General features: G+C 40.3%; 1 protein-coding gene across 2 annotated transcripts; it reads left to right on the top strand.

The window, feature by feature from the left end:
* The first annotated feature begins 2137 nt into the window (after positions 1-2137).
* Positions 2138-21267, top strand: tbx5a (T-box transcription factor 5a). Of its 2 annotated transcripts, none has more exons than XM_073478291.1 (8): positions 2138-2281; positions 3016-3110; positions 4475-4594; positions 5565-5712; positions 12973-13125; positions 16113-16204; positions 18680-18912; positions 20675-21267. In XM_073478291.1, exons 1-8 carry the CDS (start codon positions 2138-2140, stop codon positions 21265-21267), a joined length of 1578 nt encoding a protein of 525 aa, XP_073334392.1. The 2 variants fall into 2 exon arrangements, with proteins under 2 accessions (XP_073334392.1, XP_073334391.1); XM_073478290.1 differs by having other exon boundaries at positions 2138-2287.
* The last annotated feature ends 1689 nt before the right edge of the window (positions 21268-22956 follow it).

Below are 22956 nucleotides of genomic sequence, written 5' to 3'. Positions count from 1 at the left end.
AAATGCCAACTAGCGAGTCGTGTTTTGTCGCAGTTTATGTGTTGCTTGTTTCAGGGGGATAGAAAACCGGCCAGGCAGATTTACACTTCATCCATTTGAATTACAGCTTGAGAACAACTCCGGTTAAAAAATATTTAGAATGGCCAAATGTTGAGACTTTTATTTTTCGAGGCGTTATACGCAAAATTGAATAGTTTACCGTTTCTCTGCCACTATGAGGTAGGCTGTCCGGTAGCGTGGCTCCAGTTCTGTCTGAAACCGGCGGTTTATTGTGATCATTAAAAGTCAGAATCTGAAGTCCAGTGTCCTTTGAAACAGCCCTCAGTGAGCAGATAAAACCCGTGTGAAGCCACAGGCCTAAACATAGCCTCCACTCACCGCTCCAGGTTTCTGTTTTTTCTTTCTGTGGGGACAAGTATCCAATTTGTGACTTTTAGGCCTTCTACTCTCAGTCATGGACGCTGTTGTGTACCTTTTTTCTGCAGGGTGATACTGTAAGGTTCATTCATAACATTTAGAGACGAGCTGCCCGAGCAGACGCTCCGTTAATTGGCACAGTTAATTGTTCAGACACTTCTGGCGAAAAAAACATGGTCGATTAATCAATTAATCCTAATTATTCGTAACCTGTTGATCGACCATATCTAATGATGCACCTATCAAATTTTAATCAAGCTTAATAAACTCGATCTTCTCTGTTGTCTGGAGGCTATGGAGAAGCGGAGGTTGCGTAATGGCGCATGAAGCAGCAAATGTCAAATGGATCCCGTCCACCAGCCTGGGATTATGGAGAGGTTCAGGACACAAACTGGGGTGGGGGGTGGGGGGACTTTGGAGGAATTATCATTTGGGGCATAAACCAATGCTATTCCTGCACAGACGTCTCCCCCATCACCCCCCTCCTCGGCCCTACGTCGCGGACACAGCTTCCGCTTCGCACGGTTGGTCATTGATGCGCAGTGGAGGTTTGGAGAGGGGAGCGCGCGAGAGGGAGAAAGAGAGAGAGAGGGGAGGGAGAGGTAGGATTGACAAGGCAAAGAGACTGCGAGAGAGAGAGGAGGGAAGAAGGAGGTGACGGACCTGCTCCTCTGGGACTCGGCTGCAGCTCACTGCTAGGTGCTATCAGCGGGGTTGGCTCACAAAACGCTCCTCGGCTGGAAAATGCGCAATAAGGCACCGAGTAGCGCCTCGTAGCTGTCACCGAAGCTCCGCCAGAGTCTCCACACGGTCGCTGCTCCCGTTCCGCTTGTGCAGGAAATCTGGACTAACTGTGAGAGGGAAGGATTCATGGAGATTCCCGTCGAGGGAAGCGTCTGGATTATCTGATTTGGGGACGAAGCATTGAACATTTTTAAAAAGTTGTGTTTGCACGTCGTGCCACCGCCGCGTCCAACTGCAGCCCGCGACGTGTTTCTGTTTTTAGGTAAGCTGATCCTGCTCTGATCCGGCTACGTGTGTATGTGTGTGTGCGCGCTGTTGTTGCACTTCACAGCGGTTTACATCGTAGCACCGTTACAGGCTGCTCTGCGTGGCAGGAATCGCAGCTCTCTGCAAAAGTGAGTGTGGAGGATTGTGTTTGTAAGAGGATTCATTGTGTTCTGGACTTCAGCGTGAAGCGGTGGAACAATACAGCTCATGTCTTTTGTTTGGGGGGCATTGGAAAGGAAATCGTGTTTCCTAAAAGCGAATGTGCAGCCTTGTTCCCCTAAAATAAGTTAGTCACGGGCGAGATAGACCGTGCACAATTTAAAAAATATATTTGTCAGTAGCCTGACATGTTTGTGATAAGCATCCTGACACAAGCTGCCAAACTTTCAGCTTGTTGAAACAATGTAAAATACGCTCAGTTGCATCGTGCTTTTAATCTGAAAGTCTTCCATTCAAAATCAAGGTCATGCGTAAATAACTTGTGCTTGTCTTTTAAGTGTAACTTGATTTTCGAGCTCTATTAGCCTATATACCATATGGTGACAAATAAAGTTGATCTGTGTGTCTAAATGTGTAAACTGCTGTAAATCAGTCTCTAACAATGTTTTAAAAAAAAAAAAAAAAAAAAGGGAGGTCCAGTCCCTCTCACTGACATCTCTGTTTGGGTCTTGCAGCTGGGACAGTGTAAGCTCTCGGAGCTCCGGCGGTCATGGCGGACCAAGAGGAGACTTTTGGCCTTCAAAACTCTCCCGGTGGCTCGGATTCAAGGGAATTACCGAGCGATAATAAATCAGAGAAACAGAACGGGACCTCGAGCAAATCTCCATCATCACAGACAACTTACATCCAGCAGGTCAGTGTCGGTCAGTGTGAAGGTAGGCCCCACTCTCAGGCTGCTCAGCCGAGGACTAATGGGGGTCACATTCACGATAAAAGATGTATATTATTCACCAGAACGAGCGCTTTATCGTCGACTCGGGTGTTAAAATACGCACGAAATCTTACGGAAAATGTGATAGTTATTTATCTAATTTAGCTTCTTTTACTTCTTCTGAAGTTTCTTTTACTTTCTTTCATTCGATGTTTACTGTGTGCACAAATAAACTGACCTCAGAGAATTAATTTGAGAAGTGAAGCAACTTTAAAAAAAAAAGTTTAAAAGAACTTTTCGCTTATTTTTAAGACTAAATTTTAGGAGTTGAGGCCGAGAGGAATAAATTCTGTAGGAGAATAATGAACAAGGCGCTCTGACTGTGTGCATATTATTTATATGTGCAATGTGTTTGTATTAAGACAGAGAGACAGATCACAACCACATGTTAAATTAAGTGGTTTCACAGGGTTACACTGTCACTACATGCCCTGCATTATTTATTGTTTTGACTTTAATGTACAGCTGAGGGGTGCACAGTTTCTTGCATGGCTCTTGAATTTTTTAATCATATTTTTAAGACAGCAGGCGATTTAACTCAGGCGGCCTCAAAGCCATGTTAGTGTTGTAGTAGTGCTTGACACCTCTGCGTAAAAAGTGTAATTGTTGGAGCGATGCTGGGCGCACTATGGGCACTGAGATGTTTTATTTTGAAGGGAATGGAGGGAATAAAAGTCTACTTGCACGAGAGGGAACTCTGGGCAAAGTTTCACGAGGTGGGGACGGAGATGATCATCACCAAAGCTGGAAGGTAAGAAGACAAACATGAAAATATTCATCATCATCATCATCATTATAATAATTATTATTATTTAACGACTTTTCAGAGGATTGACTGCATGCATGGCTCCACGCAATTATAACACATGAATTATATGTAGGCCTGGATTGGAATTAAAATGTAGACTCACACTTGGCCGGGCTGGATTTTTTTTTTTTCCTGCGTGGGGATTTTGGACATACGTGAGGAATGACAGAGAAAACACAGAGCATCTGGTGGACGCTTTAGAGGCTCTGCAACACCACGTGAGCGTAGCCTACATTTTAGTCTGGGTGGCCCTGTTGGGAAATGCAACAACAGCATCGAGCAACGAGAGAGAAAATCCAAAGAATTGTCTCGGCTGTAAAATTCTGCTGAGTTGGAGACGTTTTTCTTTTCTTTTTTTTTACGCAACGTTTCTTAGAAAATAAGCGAAATTAAGAGTCATTTTAGGGGCATTTTTCGTTAATTTCTCTGTGTCGTGTGTGTGTGTGAGAGAGAGAGAGAGAGAGAGAGAGAGAGAGAGAGAGAGAGCAACACTTTACGCACGGACTGTACATGTGTCACACTGCATCCAGTCAAACCAGTCGGTCCGTCGGCTGAGTGTGAACTTGACTGTACGCATGACGACCGATGGTGTGTGTGTGTGTGTGTGTGTGTGTGTGTGTGTGTGTGTGTGTGTGTGTGTGTGTGTGTGTGCCGGCGGCTCTGTTATAAATAATGAATATTAACAGTTGAACGCGGCTACATTTCATTGTACAGTTGTTTTCTCACAGCTGCATAAAGTCTCCATTATACTCCCGTCAGTCATTTCACTCCTGTTTCTGGCGTGAGCTGATATTACACAGCATCCCCCCTCCTCCCCCCTCTCTCGTCCTCTGGCCCTTCCCTTCCACTCGTGAGACTAACTTACTAAATTATGTGTGTTTTTTTTCTTCCCTGCAGTGTGACAGCTACCAAATATCCAAATGATTTACTCATCGGACCCAGCAAAAATCTGGCCCGCGCTGAAAAACGCTTTATAACGCAGACCTGACGCCCTGTCCCGTCCTCAAACTAGTCCGTCCCTCTCCAAACCAAACAAAAGCTTTTATTTGACATTTTAAACCACCACACGTGAGCTGACCGCGTGCATTGTAATTTTGTTCGCAAAAAGAAAAAGTCAAAAAGCTTATTCTCTATTTTGTAAAAGTTTGTGTTAGAAAACGGCTAAATTTGGATTCGAATTTCAGTGATTTCTTCCACAGAGCAGAGGCCCATGAAAACGCACCACACTCTATTTCTGTGGATGCAGCAGCCTCCTTGTTTCCTCAGTTTGAGCGCAATAAACTGTGTTTTTTGTCCCTTTTTTACAGGCGAATGTTCCCCAGCTTCAAAGTAAAGGTCACGGGATTGAACCCCAAAACTAAATATATTCTCCTGATGGATGTCGTTCCTGCGGATGACCATCGATACAAATTCGCCGATAATAAATGGTGGGTAAAATATTTTATCTTGAGGTTTTTCTTGAATTTTACGCGCGCAATAATGAGGGTCATTGTTTTGGGAGTGTTGAAGCCACTCTCTGGAGTTTATACTCCAGCGGGAAATTTTATATTGTTGTCCTGATGGACGAGAATCGGAAGTGGACATATTAATTCCCCGAGAATTATGAACTGTGTCTCTTCTAACGCTTGCCAAGAAAATGTAGTCAGCAGGGAGACATGTTTCTGCCGGAGCTGACTTTTCAGTGCTGAATGAACGTTAATGACTTTTCCTATAGCTTCACCAGCCTATAGGCTATGTGCGCATCGCAACAAGGCTGTCTTTCACCAAACATTGCTATTTGTTTAGTGTAATGTCGATCTTCCTAACCTTGGTGAGGAATGTCTTGTTTGGGTCAGCGCCTTTCAATGAGGGGATCCTCAAAGAGGATAATTACATGCCAATACTGCCGATAATGACCTGTCCAAAGCATGTCCTGGAACTAATGCTCCTCTTGATCTAACGATGTTGGAAAACAATGGCTACCAGCTCTAATTTGACCTCTTATAATACAAAACCCACTTCCCGAACTATTATAAACAATGCACGCTGGCACCGGGGGTCACGTTTTTGTTCTGTTTGACTTAAAGAAGCGAAGTTTTGACAGAGAGGTAAACGAGCGTCCTGGTGGCCTCTGAGGCAAGTGCGTAAAAATGAGATTCTTACAGAGAATATTCCAGTAGCTGTAGAAGTTAGAGTATCCTCCTATTGTTTCTGAATTTTAATTACATTTATTTAAGATTTTCCTTGAAATAAGTTGCATTAAATTCAGATATTCCTGTGCGTAATTTCCAAATGTTTATACTGAAATAATAGCCTGCAGATGTTGTGGAAATGTGGACTAATTAACATTTAACACCAAGAAAACTGCTGGCACATGAGTCCAAGGTGTAACAGTGTGACTGTGTTGCTGTGATCCAGGTCTGTGACCGGGAAGGCAGAGCCCGCCATGCCCGGCAGGCTCTACGTCCACCCGGACTCTCCGGCCACCGGCGCGCACTGGATGAGGCAACTCGTCTCCTTCCAGAAGCTGAAACTGACCAACAACCACCTGGACCCGTTCGGACACGTAGGTGCCTAGGCCTATCATCTCTACTATTTAACCCCGTGTCTGTGTGTCTGTCCGTGCTGTTATTAATAACCCGCTGCTGCTCTGATCCAAGACCAGGATATTTTGTTTGCGCCTTTGTTGTGTTGCTCAGTGGCACTTCAGCAGGGAGGGTTGTTACGGACACGCGGCCTTTCAGGCAACTTTTTTTTCTTTTCTTGTTTTACCTTTTACAACAAATGCTGGTTTCCCCTGATAGTCATTGATAAATGTTTGCTTTCCTCGATTCATTTCAAAACTTCGCTCTGCGTTTCTTTGTGAATTTTCGAAATTGGGCAAATCATTTGCGTCAAGACAGAGCTGAATGTTACCGGCTGGGACTGTTGATTATTATTATCTTTATTATTATTATTATTATTATTATTATTATTATTATTATTATTATTATTATTACTATTATTATTATTATTATTATTCAAAACTTGTGACTGCCTACTTTTAAAAACCTTTTAAACAGTTTAAAGCTTATTTTTAGTGTTTCTGTTGAGACGTTTTGACAATATATTTTAATTAAATAAAACTGTATCATATATTCACTCAGCTATTGCGCCCTGCACTTTAAAGGTTATTTTCCCCCTTTTATTGTGAAGAAAAAATATCCACTTTCTTTTAGACAAACAGTGATGTGGATGGTTTGGCACCATTAAAGCTTAATGTTGCTTGTAGAATATGCTTTAAACATTTAACAGTCACGCCTTCAGTTCTCCAGCATCAGGCCTTATAAACTCACTGACCCTGAGAGGTTTTGGTTTTGCTATTAAGTTTAATTTATTCATTGGACAAACAGAATGTAGGCTGAAGTAGTATTTAAAAAATCAAATTAAAGAAACTAGTAAGTTATAACTATTTTGTTTTGTCACGTATTTTTGCTAATTTATTATTTCATGTTTTGGTCTTTGAATGTTTGATTTTCAAACTTCCCTTTTCATTATTTATTTTCTAATTTTTTATACAACCAAAATGGAAAAAATCTGTCTCTTCAATAAAAAGAAAAACAGGACACAGTTTATTATCCTTGTAGAGTTTCCTTGAAGCTTGCTGGTGTTGCACAGTTAATTAAAAAGTGTAATGCAAATGATAGTTTTAAGTGTTTGAGCTTCAAAAATTCAAAGAAAATATCAACCTTTTTTTTAATTGTCAGGGAAAGGATATATGATTTTTTTTAATGAAGAAACTATGGATTGATCATCTTTATTAAAATATCTTTGTGTAAATTCTTTATTAAAAACACAAGTAAACCCAGGACAGATGAGTTAAAAGGACAGGATATTGGTTCTTCTGACAGTAAATTATAAACAAATTTTTAATTTAAATAATGTCTGTTGTTCTTTTGAAAAAACAAGAACCAGGGAGGTGATTTTGAGGACATGTTTTTTTTTTATCTATCCAAGAGAAATACATGAATAAATGCTTTGATAATGTGAATTTACATTTTAAACAACATAAAATGCAAACAATGTACAGCCCGACTCCTCACAATATAAACAATGTATAATAATGTATCATAGTATAATTGGAGAAAATCTCAGCTGTTGATTCTGATTCAAGAAAATCAACTGAATCTCGTCCGTCTGCCAAACGTTGATGTTAAAGTTGGAACAACATGTTTCGGTTCCAGCGTCCTGGAACCTCTTTGGTTCTTTTCGTTGCCCAGGTTTATTATAGCACCCCCTAGATGCATTAAAGTTGCAGACCTCCTGGAAGTCTGCTTTCATAAGTATAGGGGAACAGTTGGGCACTTTTTAGCAAAACGGAAAGAGGCAATTGCACCCCCACCCCCCTCTCACCAGTGAGGGACTGTATGGTACCCATTTCCTAACTTTAACTCCTCATTATTCTACACTCACTATCTGGCCCGGGGCTTTTGTGATTCCTGTCTTACCCAAAACAGAGAACACAAACATCACTTACTTCATCAACAAATGGGCCTGTTGGCGGCAGGTTTTCATAAAATTTAACTTGATGGGCACATTGAGGCCAAATTGATGTCTTGTTGTAGAAACAGAATAATTAGCCTTCTTACTAATAGGGCCCGGTCATTAAAGGGAAAAAAAACAATTACGAAGTCGGCAAAAGGTACATCAAAAGCTGTTTTGTTTATAAGGAAGTAAGGTTAATGCTGAGGAAAAACACAAGAATTTAAATTAAGATGACATTATTAAAATAATGATTATAGGTGTTTAACTGATTTAAGTTCAAATCTGTAGTCAGGTTTAATAATAAGATGTACTTAAGTTGTTTTCCATGAATATATGTCAATAAGAGGCAGCACTAAAACATGCAGTCTTGTTCGTGATAATGTTTGATTGATTCTAATTATCATGACCATTAAACACAGACTGAGAATAATGTACACAGCCACAGGTATTCAGTTTGATTGTGATTCTAATAATGAGACTCTTTTTCACTTAATCATCTATGTTTTATTATCCGAGCATAAAAAACAAAACAGAAAAACATGCATATGTATTTCTACAAACACAAGCCACTATCTATCCACATGGCACCTATAATGATTGTTGCCCTGCCAAAGCCCAGCTGGTGAAGTGAAACTGGAGCTCAGTTGGAATGTGAGCAGTGTTGTAAACTTGGGGTTAAAGTACATTTTTGATTGGTTGCAGTGGTTCTTGGCTCGCCCTCTTTCGTGCTGGGAGACAGCACCCTGGGATTCATAAATGAAACGCTGGTGGCTGGCCAGAAACATATTCCATCAGCTTGTTGGTCCAGCTGGTTGAAATAACCTGTGGATGATTTATAATTACTAGCAGTGAGACATGAGACCAATGTTGCTGATGTAGATTGGAGCGGGTTAAGATGGACCGCCTGCAGCAGTCATGAATAGAAATGTCTGGTTAATTAGACGCACGTCAGCGGGCCGAGCAGGGCCGAGCTCTCCGGCTCCGGACTGTTGTGAAGAAGTCTGAAGCTTTAGTGTGTTTGTGTGAAGTTAAGTGTGCAGCTCTGTTGTTCATTCAAATGAAACCATATTTGTGCAGTCCGAACTTGTTGCCAGGATTACATTTTTGAATAGGATAGTGTGTCTGTTTTCTTTTACAACTGTATTTTTATTGATATTAAGTTGACTTCAGCATCACTGGGTCTCTCTCTGCAAACACAATAGGCTGTTTCAATGGCATATGTAATGAGTTACATCTTTATATTTCTCAATATATGATATATTGATCACATGTTATGTGATGGGTTCAATTTCTCCATGCAATTTATTTCATTGACAATTACATTCTAATCGTGGAAAATTTGTTTTGAATATGTTTTCATGGTATTTGCTATTGTACACATGTATGTTAAGAACAGACCAAAGCAAGAACAGACCAAAGCAACTAAATACATTTACTCAACTACAGTATTTTAATACAATTTTGAACAATTTGTAGTCGAGTCTTTACATTTACACTTTAACTTCATTACATTTAATAAGGAAAAGTACTTCTTTTAGTCAACTACATTTCTTGGACAGTTACATCACAGTAGTCACTTTACAGGTTAAAGCTGCTGTAGACATTGTCCTCATTTGAGAGAACTTCCTGTCAGTTTTGCATTTAGCAATCTCCCCCCTCCTCTCTTCGTCACCACATGAACTCGGAAGTCGTCACCAGACATGACAGCCAACAGGAGTGTCCTGTTCTCTGGACCGCCTCTTTATGGGGTTCTCTGTCCTGATTGGATAAAGTGGGCAGGGATACCAGAAATTTTATTTTAAGAGACATGAGTTACTGACCAAACACTCTGTAACAGTGATTACTGTTGGAACACGGAGCTATTCAACACTTACTTTAATAAAAATATATAACGTACAGCAGCTTTAAGATTCAAGCAGAAAACATGTGATCGGCTCATGAAATATGCTACAATTCTCAATTAAACTATCCAACAGGTTAAAAGTTGCATAAATAAGCTCCATCTTGACCAAATGCATCAATTAAATGCCGCTAACTGAATGCATCAGTCAACATAATTCATATCGTGTACTGTATATAATAATACAACACACTGGAAGGGGTCATCCTGCAAAATAAATACTTTTTTATACTATTGAAATTTTACTTAAAGATCCCCTCCACACGTGTATGAAAGCACACATATAAATTCTCTATTGTGTGTCTGACATTGTTTTTGCAGAAAAAATTTAAATTACCACAGCAATATCCTTAAAATGGCACCCACTCCTTCTCCCTCATTAATAAATCCAGAATATATGAGTATGCAAATATTTTTCATTCCACGAGTCTGACTGCTGAACACAACGTGTTTTCTACATCAGCGTAAAGTCCGTAGTCAGTGTATGTGTACCCTGAATATTGGACCAGGATCAGCCGCCACACTATTTGTGATGTCACAAATCCTGCTCGAAAGCCCGCCTCTTCAAGTCAGATTTGAAATGAGCACAGAGACAATTTACATTTTTGAGCAGTGAATGTGAAAACAGCCTTCTGCATGAACATCTTTTCTGCACAGTGAAGCTCAAACATTCAACTGTAGGAAGAAGAAGAAGAAGAAAAGCACATGTTTGACTGGAGGAGACTTTAAGTGAAACTTTACATGCAGTATTACATTGAGGTGCAAAAACTTCTCAAACCACCGCACTGGTGCTGCTTTGGCCTCATTGTTACAGATTAAACTAACAAAATAGTTTATGTATTTTGAATTCCTACAAAAATCATTTGTTTGTGTCTCAGGTTTCATACCAAGCTGCACTTTCTTGCTTTGATCTCCTCCTCAACTTCTGGAATATTTCTCAGTGTTATTTGTCTCCCGCCCTCGGTTCGCTCCTGCACTCGTCTCCCTGTCTTCCCACACATGTTTTGGCCAGGAGGGTGGAGTGTGAGGATCGCACTGTTTATACTTGAGTGGCAGTGTGCGATGAGCAATAGATGATGGTGTGTACAAAGCCTGCTAATCCCGAGGCTCGGGGAAACTCTCTGATGTGGTGGAACTTGAAAGCAGAGGGCAGCGGCTCGGGACCCAAAGTGATCCCTCACTATCATTAAATACTATCATCCAGGGGCGGGAGGGGGAGGAGGAGGGGGAGGGGGGCAGAGATACAGACAGGGACCCAGGCAGGGCAGCGGCTGGGCCAGGGAGACGAGGCGTGTGCTGGGGCCCCAGTGGGTGGTCTCTACACCCCTGCCCCCACAACATACTGGACTTTGGGATCCCACAGTCAATGGAGCGTGCTCTTTTCCCCGGTGAAATGTGCATTTAGATATTTCCAAGCAACTTCTAATGTGGCAGACATTTTTAGCTTCTGCACTGAAGGGGCTTGTTGTCGTGGTTTGTCCCAGTCGTCGGCGTATCTCTGCAGACCTCAAGTGAATCCATTAATGAATGCATGCATGGGAAAATGTTTTGTTTCACCCACTTCTTCTCTGCACTTTGCTCAGATAGTTTTGAGAAGCTTTTTCGTGGCGCCTTGAAGCCTCAAATGAATCCCAACAGAATGCTTGCGCTGCTTGATAGTTGGGACATGCGGTCAAGAGCATTTTTAATTTGCAAGGAACCAAAACAATCCCAGGATTTTGCTTTTCTCAACCTGAGACTTTTGGTAAAACTATTCTCAACTTAGATCCAACTATGCAGCCTCATGACCCTTCCCTGCAGATAGTTTATTTATGGTAGATTGTAAAATTTGTAAAAGCAGAGTTTCCATCTCCAAGGCATCCAACCCTCACTGATTTTTTCTGCACAGGGTCAGTACTATCTCCCATTAAATCATCCTGCATCCACACTGTGCATGGCAGAGAGTTTAAACACACTTCAGCCCAGTTTCTGCCCATTACAAAAACCTATCGCACCATGAAATGAGATCAGGTTCAGCTGGATATTGATAATGGATGACTATGTAAGCCCCTATGGTTCACTTGGCTCTAAGAAAGGACTTGGAGTTATATTATGTTTAATGCTACAGGAGGGCGATCCCTTGTCTCTCCTCATGCTGGCAGTGAAAGGCAGGTACAAAAACAAGCTTTAAGATAACAGATAGGGGGAATGCCTGTGGGACAGAGAGGTGGGGGTAGGTGGATGTAAAAAAGGAGAGGGGGGGTATTAAGTGGAGGGGAAGGGAGAAATACAGCTGTTTTTTTTTATCTTTAGATATACATGGATCTGATGACAATAAAAAACCATTAGATTTGCTCCAGGCTGATGACCGTGTCCCCCTCGCTCCGTCAAAACAATTAGACTTAAGACCCACGGATGAGGGGGCCTCAAAAGAGAAGTTCAAGGCTCAAGTTCAGCTGTGTGGACCGCGTCTTAATGTCGCCAAGCTAGCCACCGGTAGTAGTCATCAGTTAGCACGAACTAGGTTAGTCAGGTTAGGAGAGGGGCAACAAGGGAAGGGCTTGTGTCAGCCTATTATCCTCCTGGGACTGCTCATCTATCCTGCGTGACTACTGGGGAACAGTTATTGTAATATAGGGAATTACTGGAGTTTCAGTCTGACCTTTAGTTCTTTTAAATTAGAAGAAACAGTCATATAGCCTCCTGAAAAAAATGAAGTAAGGGTGCATGGGTCCCGATTTTATTTGAATATTTACGAAAGCAATAAAGCGTTCATTAGATTTTGTAGTGCCATAAAAGTTTTACCTTTAGTTAACAAGTAATGTCTGCCACAGAAAGTTTTTTTTATTGAAAAAGTTCTGCTTAATTTGATCTATTTCCCATCAGCGAGATTAATTAAGTATATTGCTTCAATCTGAGTAGCTGGCGGGCATTTTCTTGTTTTTTCCACCACTAATGTCTGAATTCATACACAAATTATGGCAATAAAATGGCTTTATTTCTGCATTAGATTGCTCCACATTACTTTCATCTTTGTGCCATTGTGCTCACCCATGTCTTATATAAGTTTGCATTTCATTTCAGTCCTTAATGTAAGAGATAAATACATAGAGTGCTAGAGCTGAGCCTTAAGATGTATTGCAAAATGCTCACCACACAAATTCAAGAAAATGTGGTAGTTGGGCAACAAAAAGCAATTTTAAAAAAAGAGAGAGTTAATGTTCATGCAGTCAAAACTGATTTAATGTTTTTCTTCTTCTTTTTTGCATTGCATTACTCTGTCAAAGTAACTTTGGCTTCACTTTTTTTTTACTTTTTCTTCAGAGGAGTGTGAATCTAATTCTGGGTGTTTTAACAGCTTTTCTCTGTGATAACATGTAATCAAGTTTTTCACGCTGGTCTCCACTTTCTTCTTTCCCTTAGATCATCCTAAATTCGATGCACAAGTATCAGCCGAGGATCCACATCGTGAAGGCAGATGAAAACAACGGCTTCGGCTCCAAGAACACGGCCTTCTGCACTCACGTCTTCCCCGAGACGGCGTTCATTGCGGTCACGTCCTACCAGAACCACAAGGTGAGTCCTGCATGGAGGAGGTTTCTTTTGGATGTGCCTATTTTTGCTATTGCAGTGTGGTGACTTTAAATTCACGGCTTATTTTATGAGGCTATTTCTTTTTAACAAACGTGGCAAGGAAGGAAAACACTGAGGAAACACAAACAGAGGAAAGTCAAGTAAAGGAAAGTAAGATTTTAAAAAAACACACAAGTGGTCTATTGAATTTTGCGCACGGAGAAAATGAAAGGCGCGGTTCCCTGTGAGGTTTAAGTAAAAGCCTTGTCACTGTCAGCTGAAAATCTCCGATATCACGCCGAGGCACTGACAGACGAGGGAAAACTTCAGATACCCGACCAGACGACGTCTGACCTCAAGAGACTTCTTCCAAGTTACAGGCCCGCAGCGCGCTGCAGAGAGAGACGAGCTGCAGATACACCGGATAAACACAGGATCAGCCCTGGCGTCACCGCGCGACATCCTCAGGAGGGTTACCTTTAAAGAAAACCTGCACAGCAACACAGAGAAAAACAGCGTAATACAAGGATAATCATGATATTTGTATTATTATTATTATTATTATTATTATTATTATTATTATTATTATTATTATTATAGTTGTTGTTAAATAATAATAAATAATAATAATAACAATAATTCGTTATGTAACCAAGTTAGTGCGAACTTCCACGACTTTATGAGCACTTTTAAACAGTTTCTGCCGATTATTTAATTTAAATTTGAGGGTTTTTTAAAAGTTAACTTGATATTTAATAGCAGAAAAAAAAACCTGGAGTTCATTAACTTGATTACAAATTTGATAGATTAGCGTTTGGCTCCCAGATTAATGGATTGCCGCTAAAGGCTTCTTTGTTTATTAAAATTGCTCTGCGCCTGTTGGTGAGATTTGCGCAACTTGTGTAGTTTGATTCAAAATTAATATATATATTTCATGTAATGTCGTTTTAAATCTTTACTTCTGTTTTCTTTTCTTTTTTCGTTTTGCATCCTCTCTGTTAGTTTTCTTGCGGTCCGTTACAATAATTTGTAATAATAATAATTTTTAAAATGGTTTTGCTTGAGAATATAAAGCTGAAAAAACCTGCAAAATTTTTATTTTTATATATATTTTTTTTACTCACCAATTTAGAAAAAAAGTTGTTTATAGTAACATGAAATAAGAGTTTTTTTCAGGCCAGGCAGCCTCACTTGCAGAAATAAAACTGAGTATTTACTCTGCGCAAATTTCTGGGAAAGAAAAACAAAAAAAAAAACCTGTGGAATACAGATATGTGTAAACAGCGTCTGTTTAACATCATTTAACCACGCACGCAGGCCTATATGTTTTTAGTTTGGGGAATAAGGGAGAAAAGGGGCGAAAGCTCGTAATGTCCCCGCAGCCAATCCCAAGTCTCCGCGCTTTCTGGGAACAGGAAGCACAAATGACCGACATGCTGTAGAAACCATTCATTATTTCCAAACATCTTACTGGGGGCTGAGATCGTAACCCCGGGGCTAATTATTTGGGGCTTTCCAGACCTGCAGAAAAAACAAGCATTTCTGATTTCCAGGCGCTTTTACCACCACAACTGTCTAATCAAACACTCCTAACATCTGCCAAAGCAATATGTGCTCCAGGCAGGCAGGCATGTGTCCAATTCACCTGTTAGACTCTCAGCTAATGAAAGTGGTCAAGGTCTCTGGTTTCAAGTCTTTGTCGTTAATTAAAACACGTCTCCAAAGTGTGTTTTCTGAAATAATATGTTTTTTTCTTTAAGAATAAAAAATGAGCTTGTTTTTAATAAATCTTATTTTAAGGTACTTCACTTCTTGTAGCTGAAATAGCCCAAAGCATCTGGAAATATGTTTATATAGGCCTCAGTTTTTTTGTTGTTTTTTTTAATGAGTGTAGTTTGGATACAGTCTTGTAAAAAATGTGCAGTCTTTGAAGCTGTGAATGAATTTTGTCTGATTGTCTGGAGTCTGTTTTCATATTATTTTTTAACAATATTCATACTCTGATCATTTCCATCCTCCATTCAGCCTCTAATGTGTTTTGCAAAATATGTTATTTTCTTCTTCTATAAACTGGACTGAGGCTATCACTTTGGAACGGGTAATTGTTTGTCTAGCTGTATTTCTTCTTGGAACGCCCGCAGAGGGTAACAGGAGTTCAACAGGACCCTGAACTTTTTTTTTATACTAGAGATGAAACAATATATAAACGCTCTGCCAGGCTGCGCGTATTAACAAGAAGCTAGCGAAGTGTCACACGAGAGATTTTACAAGGTTTTGGGGGGAAAGTGTCAGCCAGCGTGCAGACAAACCTCCAGTCTTGTCAGAAAGCTGGAAGCACACGAGAGCTGCCAACTAATTACCTGCCAGAAACCACTGCTCATGAGAGGGATATCCCTGGATTGTGTTTAACCTCTTTGGGATTAACGGACTATTTCGGGGTGGTTCTCTGCATTCAGTTTGTCCGATATTTACAAAGACATTTCAAGCAAAATATTATAAATCACTTTATTTGCATCTGTCAAGCAACGTGCCAACTATCTGCTAAGCTTTGAGACCATCAGTTGTAACATTATAAATTCTGCAATGAAAATATGTCAAATTGGAACTTGTTTTTATTGAGCTGTTTAGCTTCGGTTCCCTAAAAGCATCTTAGGTTTCTGGAAATGTATTATTCCATTCTCTTGGGTAACTTGTGAGCAGTTAGACGCATCCAAGAAGATTACCAAAATCCAAACATGCTGTAATGTTGTCATCATACGAGCCTCGAGCTGTAAAATACTTGTCTATTGATACATTTTACAATCTAAGCTGCTGTGTTTTAGGACAAAATATAGGATGCACATGTGTGCTGATTTTAATTGGGGACCATGTGACTTTTTAAAATACTTTAAGATTTTGTAATGAAGTGATCTGGCCAGCGCAGCAAATGGTTTTGTTTTTTTATTTTATTGCACATCATGTTGCTAATTAAGTGTTTTTGCTGTTTTAAGATAACCCAGCTGAAGATTGAAAACAACCCGTTTGCAAAAGGCTTTCGTGGGAGCGATGACATGGAGCTGCACCGGATGTCCAGAATGCAAAGGTAGTTAAAGAAAACGTTTGTAAAAATTGATTCTGATTCATGGAAACACTGACACAAACCAAATGATGTCAGATAAGTAGATAAATGTTGCATGGATTACTGACATCCTGGCCACACTGTCACTTAACAAGCCCTAACTTTAATCCTTCAATCATCCAAATGCGAGCCAGTTATGAGTGTTATTTTCAGTGAGTTTTATTTTCAGTGATGTAAGTGTAGTTCTTGATTCGCCGCCAGTTTTCATGCTGAAGACTTTTATGGCTGATCTGGCAGAACCTCTGAAACACGACTGCAACATCTTCCTTCCACACAGCTCCCTCCACCAGGATGTTCCGACTGCTTATACGTCTGCTGCATGTGTGTGTGTGTGTGTGTGTGTGTGTGCCTGTGTGTGTGTGAGTGTGCGTGTGTGTGTGTTGGTATCGCTTGGTCCGGCAGCCAAGGCAGAACACGACCACATTGCTCTCTCTCCCTCTTTTTCTCGATTATTCAGTCCAGATGAGGGATGGAGCATTCGTCCGTACTGCGTGGAAAACACATTTTCAAAGGAGAAAATCTGGTTTTGAAACTCACAAACCCACCCACCCCACCCCCTCCTTTGTGCATTCAAATGTAGAAATCCCAAATCAGGAGAAAAAGCTGGAAAAGCTGTTTTCCATAAGGTGCTAAAATCCTACCTCCTTCCCACAACCTTCACTCTGAGCCACAGAGTAAAGTCTTTAATTAAGCATTTCAGATTAATGTCATGGAGGAAAATCCCAGGAAATCAAGGAGTGCATTCCTGTACTTTCAAGTCGTTTTAAAAGATTGCACACTTGATTGTATCAGACGCACGTTAAGTTACTTTAAGTGGGTGCATGCCACAGTTTAATACGACGTTTTTGAGTGAAATGCATTTTACCTATTCAAACTTGCAAAATGTGTAGAGCACGCTGGAGAGTCCCAAACCACAACATCCATCTTACATGCCATTGTCCAATCCTACCGATTACAGTAAGCTATGTGCGTCTGCTCTTGGTTACATTTTCGAGAGGGAGAGCTTATTGCAAAACCAGGTCACTGTTCCAACTGAGGCGATCCCTGAAATCAAAGAAGCAAAAGTAGCAAAATGATCTATTGATGGATCCTGTGGATTAATAGGAGTGAAATGCACACTGGAAAGGGGTTTTTTTCCCCCCAAGGAGTGTCTCTCTGTGTGTCCTAAGTGGGTTTGATTCACTGATGATGGATGTCATCAAGTACAAATCTCAAACTGCACAGAATCAAACTATTAATATTGTCACTTTTTCAAATAAGCCATTCATAGCGGGGTAATACTTAACAATAAGGGACACAAAATATTGAGTAGTCACTGGAAAACTAATGAAGAACTATTTGCAACTAATGAGCAACTCTTTATTCAATTTTATTGAGTAGCTAATGATTACTTAATGATTACTCAATTAAGAAATGAGTGAGGAATTAATCAGAAACAACTTGATAATTGATGAAGTCAGCATGTAAGTAAGTAACTAAATACTCCCCTAATAAATCCCAATCTGAGACAAAATAGTAGATATAGTAGATCAAGTATTAATTAATCATTAAAGTAGCGCTAGGTAGTTTAGAAATTCAAAGTCAGAATTGTAATATTTTTCATATTAATTAGGTAATAATACAAACAGAAATATTATATTATATTCTTCCTATAACTGAATAAACAAGCTGTTCTCAGAGGACAATAAGTTCCCCAGAACACTGTTTGAAGCTAAAAAGGTGGCAGGGTCCGCCAAATATAAACAGAGTAAAACAGTATGAAATTGTGTTGTCCCTTAGGGTCAGTTTGTTTATTCAGTGTATTCAGTCATGAAAACAAAGAGAGTTTGTTTATTGAATTTGTTTAGGCATAAATATATATATATATATATATATATATATCATAAATATCTGTGAGTCGATCTTACCAATCACTTTCTTCACGAGTGGTTCCTGACTTGTAACCACCCGTTGAAAAACACAAAACGACAACGAATGACTATGACATTACTAATTACTTAAACATTAATTACTGTTTTTGCACAACCCATGTAGTGAAATATAATACTGAGTAGTTACTAATTAGTCCCTCATTACTTCATCATCATCTCCTGTTTTTGTCCCTTCAAGTGAAGTGGTGCATCGTTAGTGAGGAATGAATAATTACTTCATGAGTACCTGTCCATAAGTTAACAAGTCTCATTTTCTCTTTTGTTCCTGATTTTTTCCTCACTTGTTTCTTAATTAACTAATTATTTGCTCCTCTATAAAATTGGAATACGTGTCACTTATTAGCTAATGGTTAATTAGCAGTTATATCCTCATTTGTTCCTAATTTGTTCCCTCGTAACTACAAAATAGGTGATTTTACATGTGCTGTATAATATTTTGGGGGGCCAAGTTCAGATAATTACTAACAAATGTATTTGGCTGTTTGTGTGTGTGTGTTCCTGCACATAGTACCAAGGAGTATCCAGTAGTGCCTCGCAGTACAGTGCGCCAGAGAGTGGGCTCCAGCCAGAGCCCATTCAGTGGAGAGGTCCAGGGCATGGCCACCCCGAGCACCCTGAGCTCCCAGTACTCCCAGTGTGAGAACGGGGTCACAAGCACCTCACAGGACTTGCTGCCTCAGTCAGGCTCTTACCCCCTGCCACACGAGCACGGCCAGGAGTACCATTGCATCAAGAGGAAAGGTAGGATGTGAACTCTAAAAGGATGAAATGTGTTTGCTCTGATGTATCAAGAAAACAGATTGAGATTTTACAGCATTCATATCCATTGATGTTAATGCCTTTGTAAGATGACGACCCCGTTTCATTAATTGGGTGTTTGCAGTCACATGATTTTGATTGTGAGTGGTAAGCAGAGTGGACCAGATTGAGGGAAATTAGTTAGTTATCGTTGCTACATATTACTGTTCTGAGCTACAAACTCCAGCAAAGGAAATAAACATTAACTTGAATGTTACAAAGTAAGGAAACAGTTAACACTACATAGCAGCCTCAAAGTTTTGAGAGTTTGTAGAATTGCTTCCTCATACATCACTTCCTGCCCTCCATCTGCAGTTTGTACCATGGCAACGGATTGACATGACATCATATGCAAACAAGCTATTGGATACATATGCAAATACACATAAGCACGAACAGCCCATCAAACAGTTAATGATAAGTGAGAGTCACATATGTTGTACATTTTATATGTTCTTTACGGAAGCCCTAAAGGGCCATGCATTCATACATTTTATTTCCTCTTTTTTCCTGTGATAACGAGTTAATTTCATTTGTTTTCTCGAGATCTCGAGTTATTATCTCGAAATAACAATTGCCGTTTTCCCGAGATAACGGGATAATTTTCTCGAGATCTCGAGATAACGAAACTTTGTTTTCCCGAGATAACGATATAATTAATTCGAGATCTCGAGACAATGACTGTGATACGATAGGCCTGAGATTATGGAGACGCTATGGTCAGCTATGTAACGACGACATCAGGCTCACTTAGATTGCGCCGCCGATATAGCTGAAGCCTTGCTAACCGTCTTTTTAGATTACGCACACTAATGTGTATATTAACTGTAATAGCAAGGCATAATGCTATTTCAGCCTGTGTCAGGCCTTGATTGAAAGATATGTGACGCGGTGATTGATATGCTCCTGCTCCTCTGACATTGCTACACTGAATGTTTACTGCAATGATTTAATATACAACACTATCGTTTTGTTTTCTCAAGATCTCTTATTAATTATATCGTTATCTTGGGAAAACACAGTTTCGTTATCTCGAGATCTCGAGAAAATTGTCCCGTTATCTCGGGAAAACAGCGGCTGTTATTTCGAGATAATAACTCGAGATCTCAAGAAAACAAATGAAATTAACTCGTTATCACGGGAAAACGGAGGAAATAAAATGTATGAATGCATGGCCCTTTAGGGCTTCCGTAGTTCTTTATATATGGACACACTATGAGTTTTTTTCATGACAACTTTTACACAGACTTTATACAAATCTATGCTAAATTTGTATTTATTATTCGGGAACAGATTAACAATTAATTATAATGTAAATATGCCTGAATTTTCCACAGTTTTGTGTATGCTAGCACATGTTTATATTATGTTTTGTACAAAAAAAAAAAAAAATGACAGTACATAGTGCAGAAACAAGTGATGGGGGTGGAGTGGCTGAGTCAGAGACTGTATTCACTCTATTACAAGACACTGTACCATCACAATGATTTTGAAGCTGTTAGTTTAAGGTAAAAAAGTTACATAATGTTGCTTTAAAAGTGCAAATATGTAAAATACTGTCATGACACTTTGGGTTGGTGGCAGCCTGACCTGCCAACCCAAAGCATTGGTATTTGATAACTATCAACTGTCTTTCTCCAGAATCACTTTTGGCACCTTTAATATAATTTAAAGATGTTCTTTAACTGTGTAATTCTGCCTGCAGTGGAGGATGACTGTCACTCAGGTGAGCACAGCTATAAGAAGGCCTATCTGGAGAGCTCGTCCAGTGAGGAGGATCATTACTACCGTCCTGTTGGCTACGCCCAGAGCCTTGGCCTGGCCGGAGGGCCCTACCGCAGTGAATCCAGCCAGCGGCAGGCCTGCATGTATGCCAGCGCCTCGCAGGGCGCGGAGCCTGTTCCTAGTTTGGAGGACATCAGCTGCAACACTTGGGCCAGTGTTTCACCCTATGGGAGTTGCTCCGTCACCACCATGCAGCCAATGGAGCGGCTGCCCTACCAGCACTTCTCCGCTCACTTCACCTCAGGGTCTCTGGTGTCCAGACTTGGCGGGGTTGGGGGCCACGCCTCTCCGCAGCTGGGCGATGGCCATCACGCTGCCATGTACCAGAGCTCCATGACCCACCAGACTCTGGGCCGCCAGTGCAGTCCTGGGGCTGGGATCCAGTCGCCGACAGCTGGCCTACAGGGAAACGAGTACCTCTATACACACGGCATACCACGTACGCTATCGCCACACCAGTACCACACTGTACATAGTGTCAGCATCATGCCAGAGTGGAACGAGAACAGCTAAAAGGGCTTTTTCACATTCAACAGATACAAATATTAAAGGAAAAGAAGAAAAAAGGACCAAAACAAGGCAGGGTTTAGATGAATTTATATTTATATTTTTAGAGGACATGTTGCTGATCATCTTAATGTGATCAGTGTTGGTTCACTGGCAACAGTGGATATTTGTAAGACTGTGTTGGGCAGGAAGGCAAGCATCTTATCACTTAATTTGTCGTGACAGCATCTGCACTTATAAGCAAATATCATGAACATGAACAAACAGGAGCTGGACCACAATATACACAAAGACTGCTCAAGCGCAGAGAAAGTGAGCACAGTGGAAATTCAGACACTGAACAGAAGAAGACAAGTACTTCAGATGCTTTGCCAGCAGTCCCCAAGTTGATCGTGTTCTTGTGTGCTGGTGTTTTTTGGATGTCATTGTATCAGAGTGAATATGTTTTCATTTTTCTTTAACAAGTACAAAACTCTTGTTCTGTACTCATGTCCCGAAATCGCGTAAAAAAGGACGCCTGTCTTCTGTCACAATATCCTGAGTTCTCATTTTCTTCAATGTTTTTGTAGTTAACAACTAACTTTATAGTCAAATTGCTATAAGTTAAAAAATGAAACAGCAGATGGGAGCTTTTGTTGTGGCTCTCTCTGTTGAATTCGCGTGCCCTTAAATCTGTCAGGACAGTTTTTATTTTCCTGATGCTGGGTTACATTTACATGCACGTTCAAAACATAATCTTAATGCCATTATGAGAAACACAATAGGATAGCACTTCAATAAAGCGTTCATTCATACACAGACACACTTCCTCTGTGTTCCAACAGTGTTATGACCAGTCACAGTTGAGCTATACAAGATGAAACGCAGCAATGTAGCCAATGACATTAAATAATACAATAATAACCAGATTTCTAACCTTATGTTGCCAGTTTTTCAGATACTTTATACCTCAGTTTGCAGGGTGCACTGCACTCCAGAGTATTACAGTCAAGACATGGCAACCTCACTAAAACACTAAGGAATCAGTAAAATGTCTCTTGTCAGCACCATAAAACCCACACAGTAATTTGACCTGCCTCCATCCAGCTCTCCTACTAATTTTCAGGTATGTTCATACTAATACAAAGATGCCCATTGAGAAATTGCTACCATTTATTTTTGTTTGATTTGAGAATGATACTCACAGTTTGGAAGAAGTGAAGCAGGAAATATGTGAGCAATGATAAGAAAAACCAGGACTGTCAGAACCTCAGCATTTCTATATTAACAGTTAATCAAATTGTCAGTGAATATATGAGGGGATATTAGACCTCAAGTAATCATGTGGCCAGAAACACAACACCCAATGAATGTAAATGTCTCCCTGTGTCTACTGGATGTAATTAGGCAATGGGGTTGCTAACACATTACAACTTTATAAGGTGATAATATGTCAGGGCTGCGGGTTTGTCACCTTGTGTGTGGTGTTCTTCTGCCCCCATGTGGCCGAAAAATTAAATCCTTAATGCAGCTTTAATTGCTGCAATTATTGGATCACAGCTATATAAAAATTAGCAGTCTGAGTGTGAGTTCATTAAGTCGAAAGGGCATGTGTTGACGACTGTTTGACTTTGGTTTCGCTGGATAGTGCTAATTGATGGGGAGGTCCTTAGCTCTACAGTAAATGAACTCGTGAAATTCAGGTCAGAACAGCAT

The sequence above is a fragment of the Pagrus major genome, chromosome 12 (assembly GCF_040436345.1).
Source record: "Pagrus major chromosome 12, Pma_NU_1.0".
Lineage (NCBI taxonomy): Eukaryota > Metazoa > Chordata > Actinopteri > Spariformes > Sparidae > Pagrus > Pagrus major.
Note: the sequence above shows the minus strand (reverse complement) of the source record. Positions and strands in the feature narration are given on the sequence as shown.

Bases quoted from the DNA above. Each gene is read 5' to 3' on its own strand.
- tbx5a (XM_073478290.1), top strand. From the start codon at position 2,138: ATGGCGGACCAAGAGGAGACTTTTGGCCTTCAAAACTCTCCCGGTGGC. The intron at 3,111-4,474 runs GTAAGAAGACAA...CCTTTTTTACAG, and splicing joins ATCATCACCAAAGCTGGAAG to GCGAATGTTCCCCAGCTTCA. The intron at 4,595-5,564 runs GTGGGTAAAATA...GCTGTGATCCAG, and splicing joins AAATTCGCCGATAATAAATG to GTCTGTGACCGGGAAGGCAG.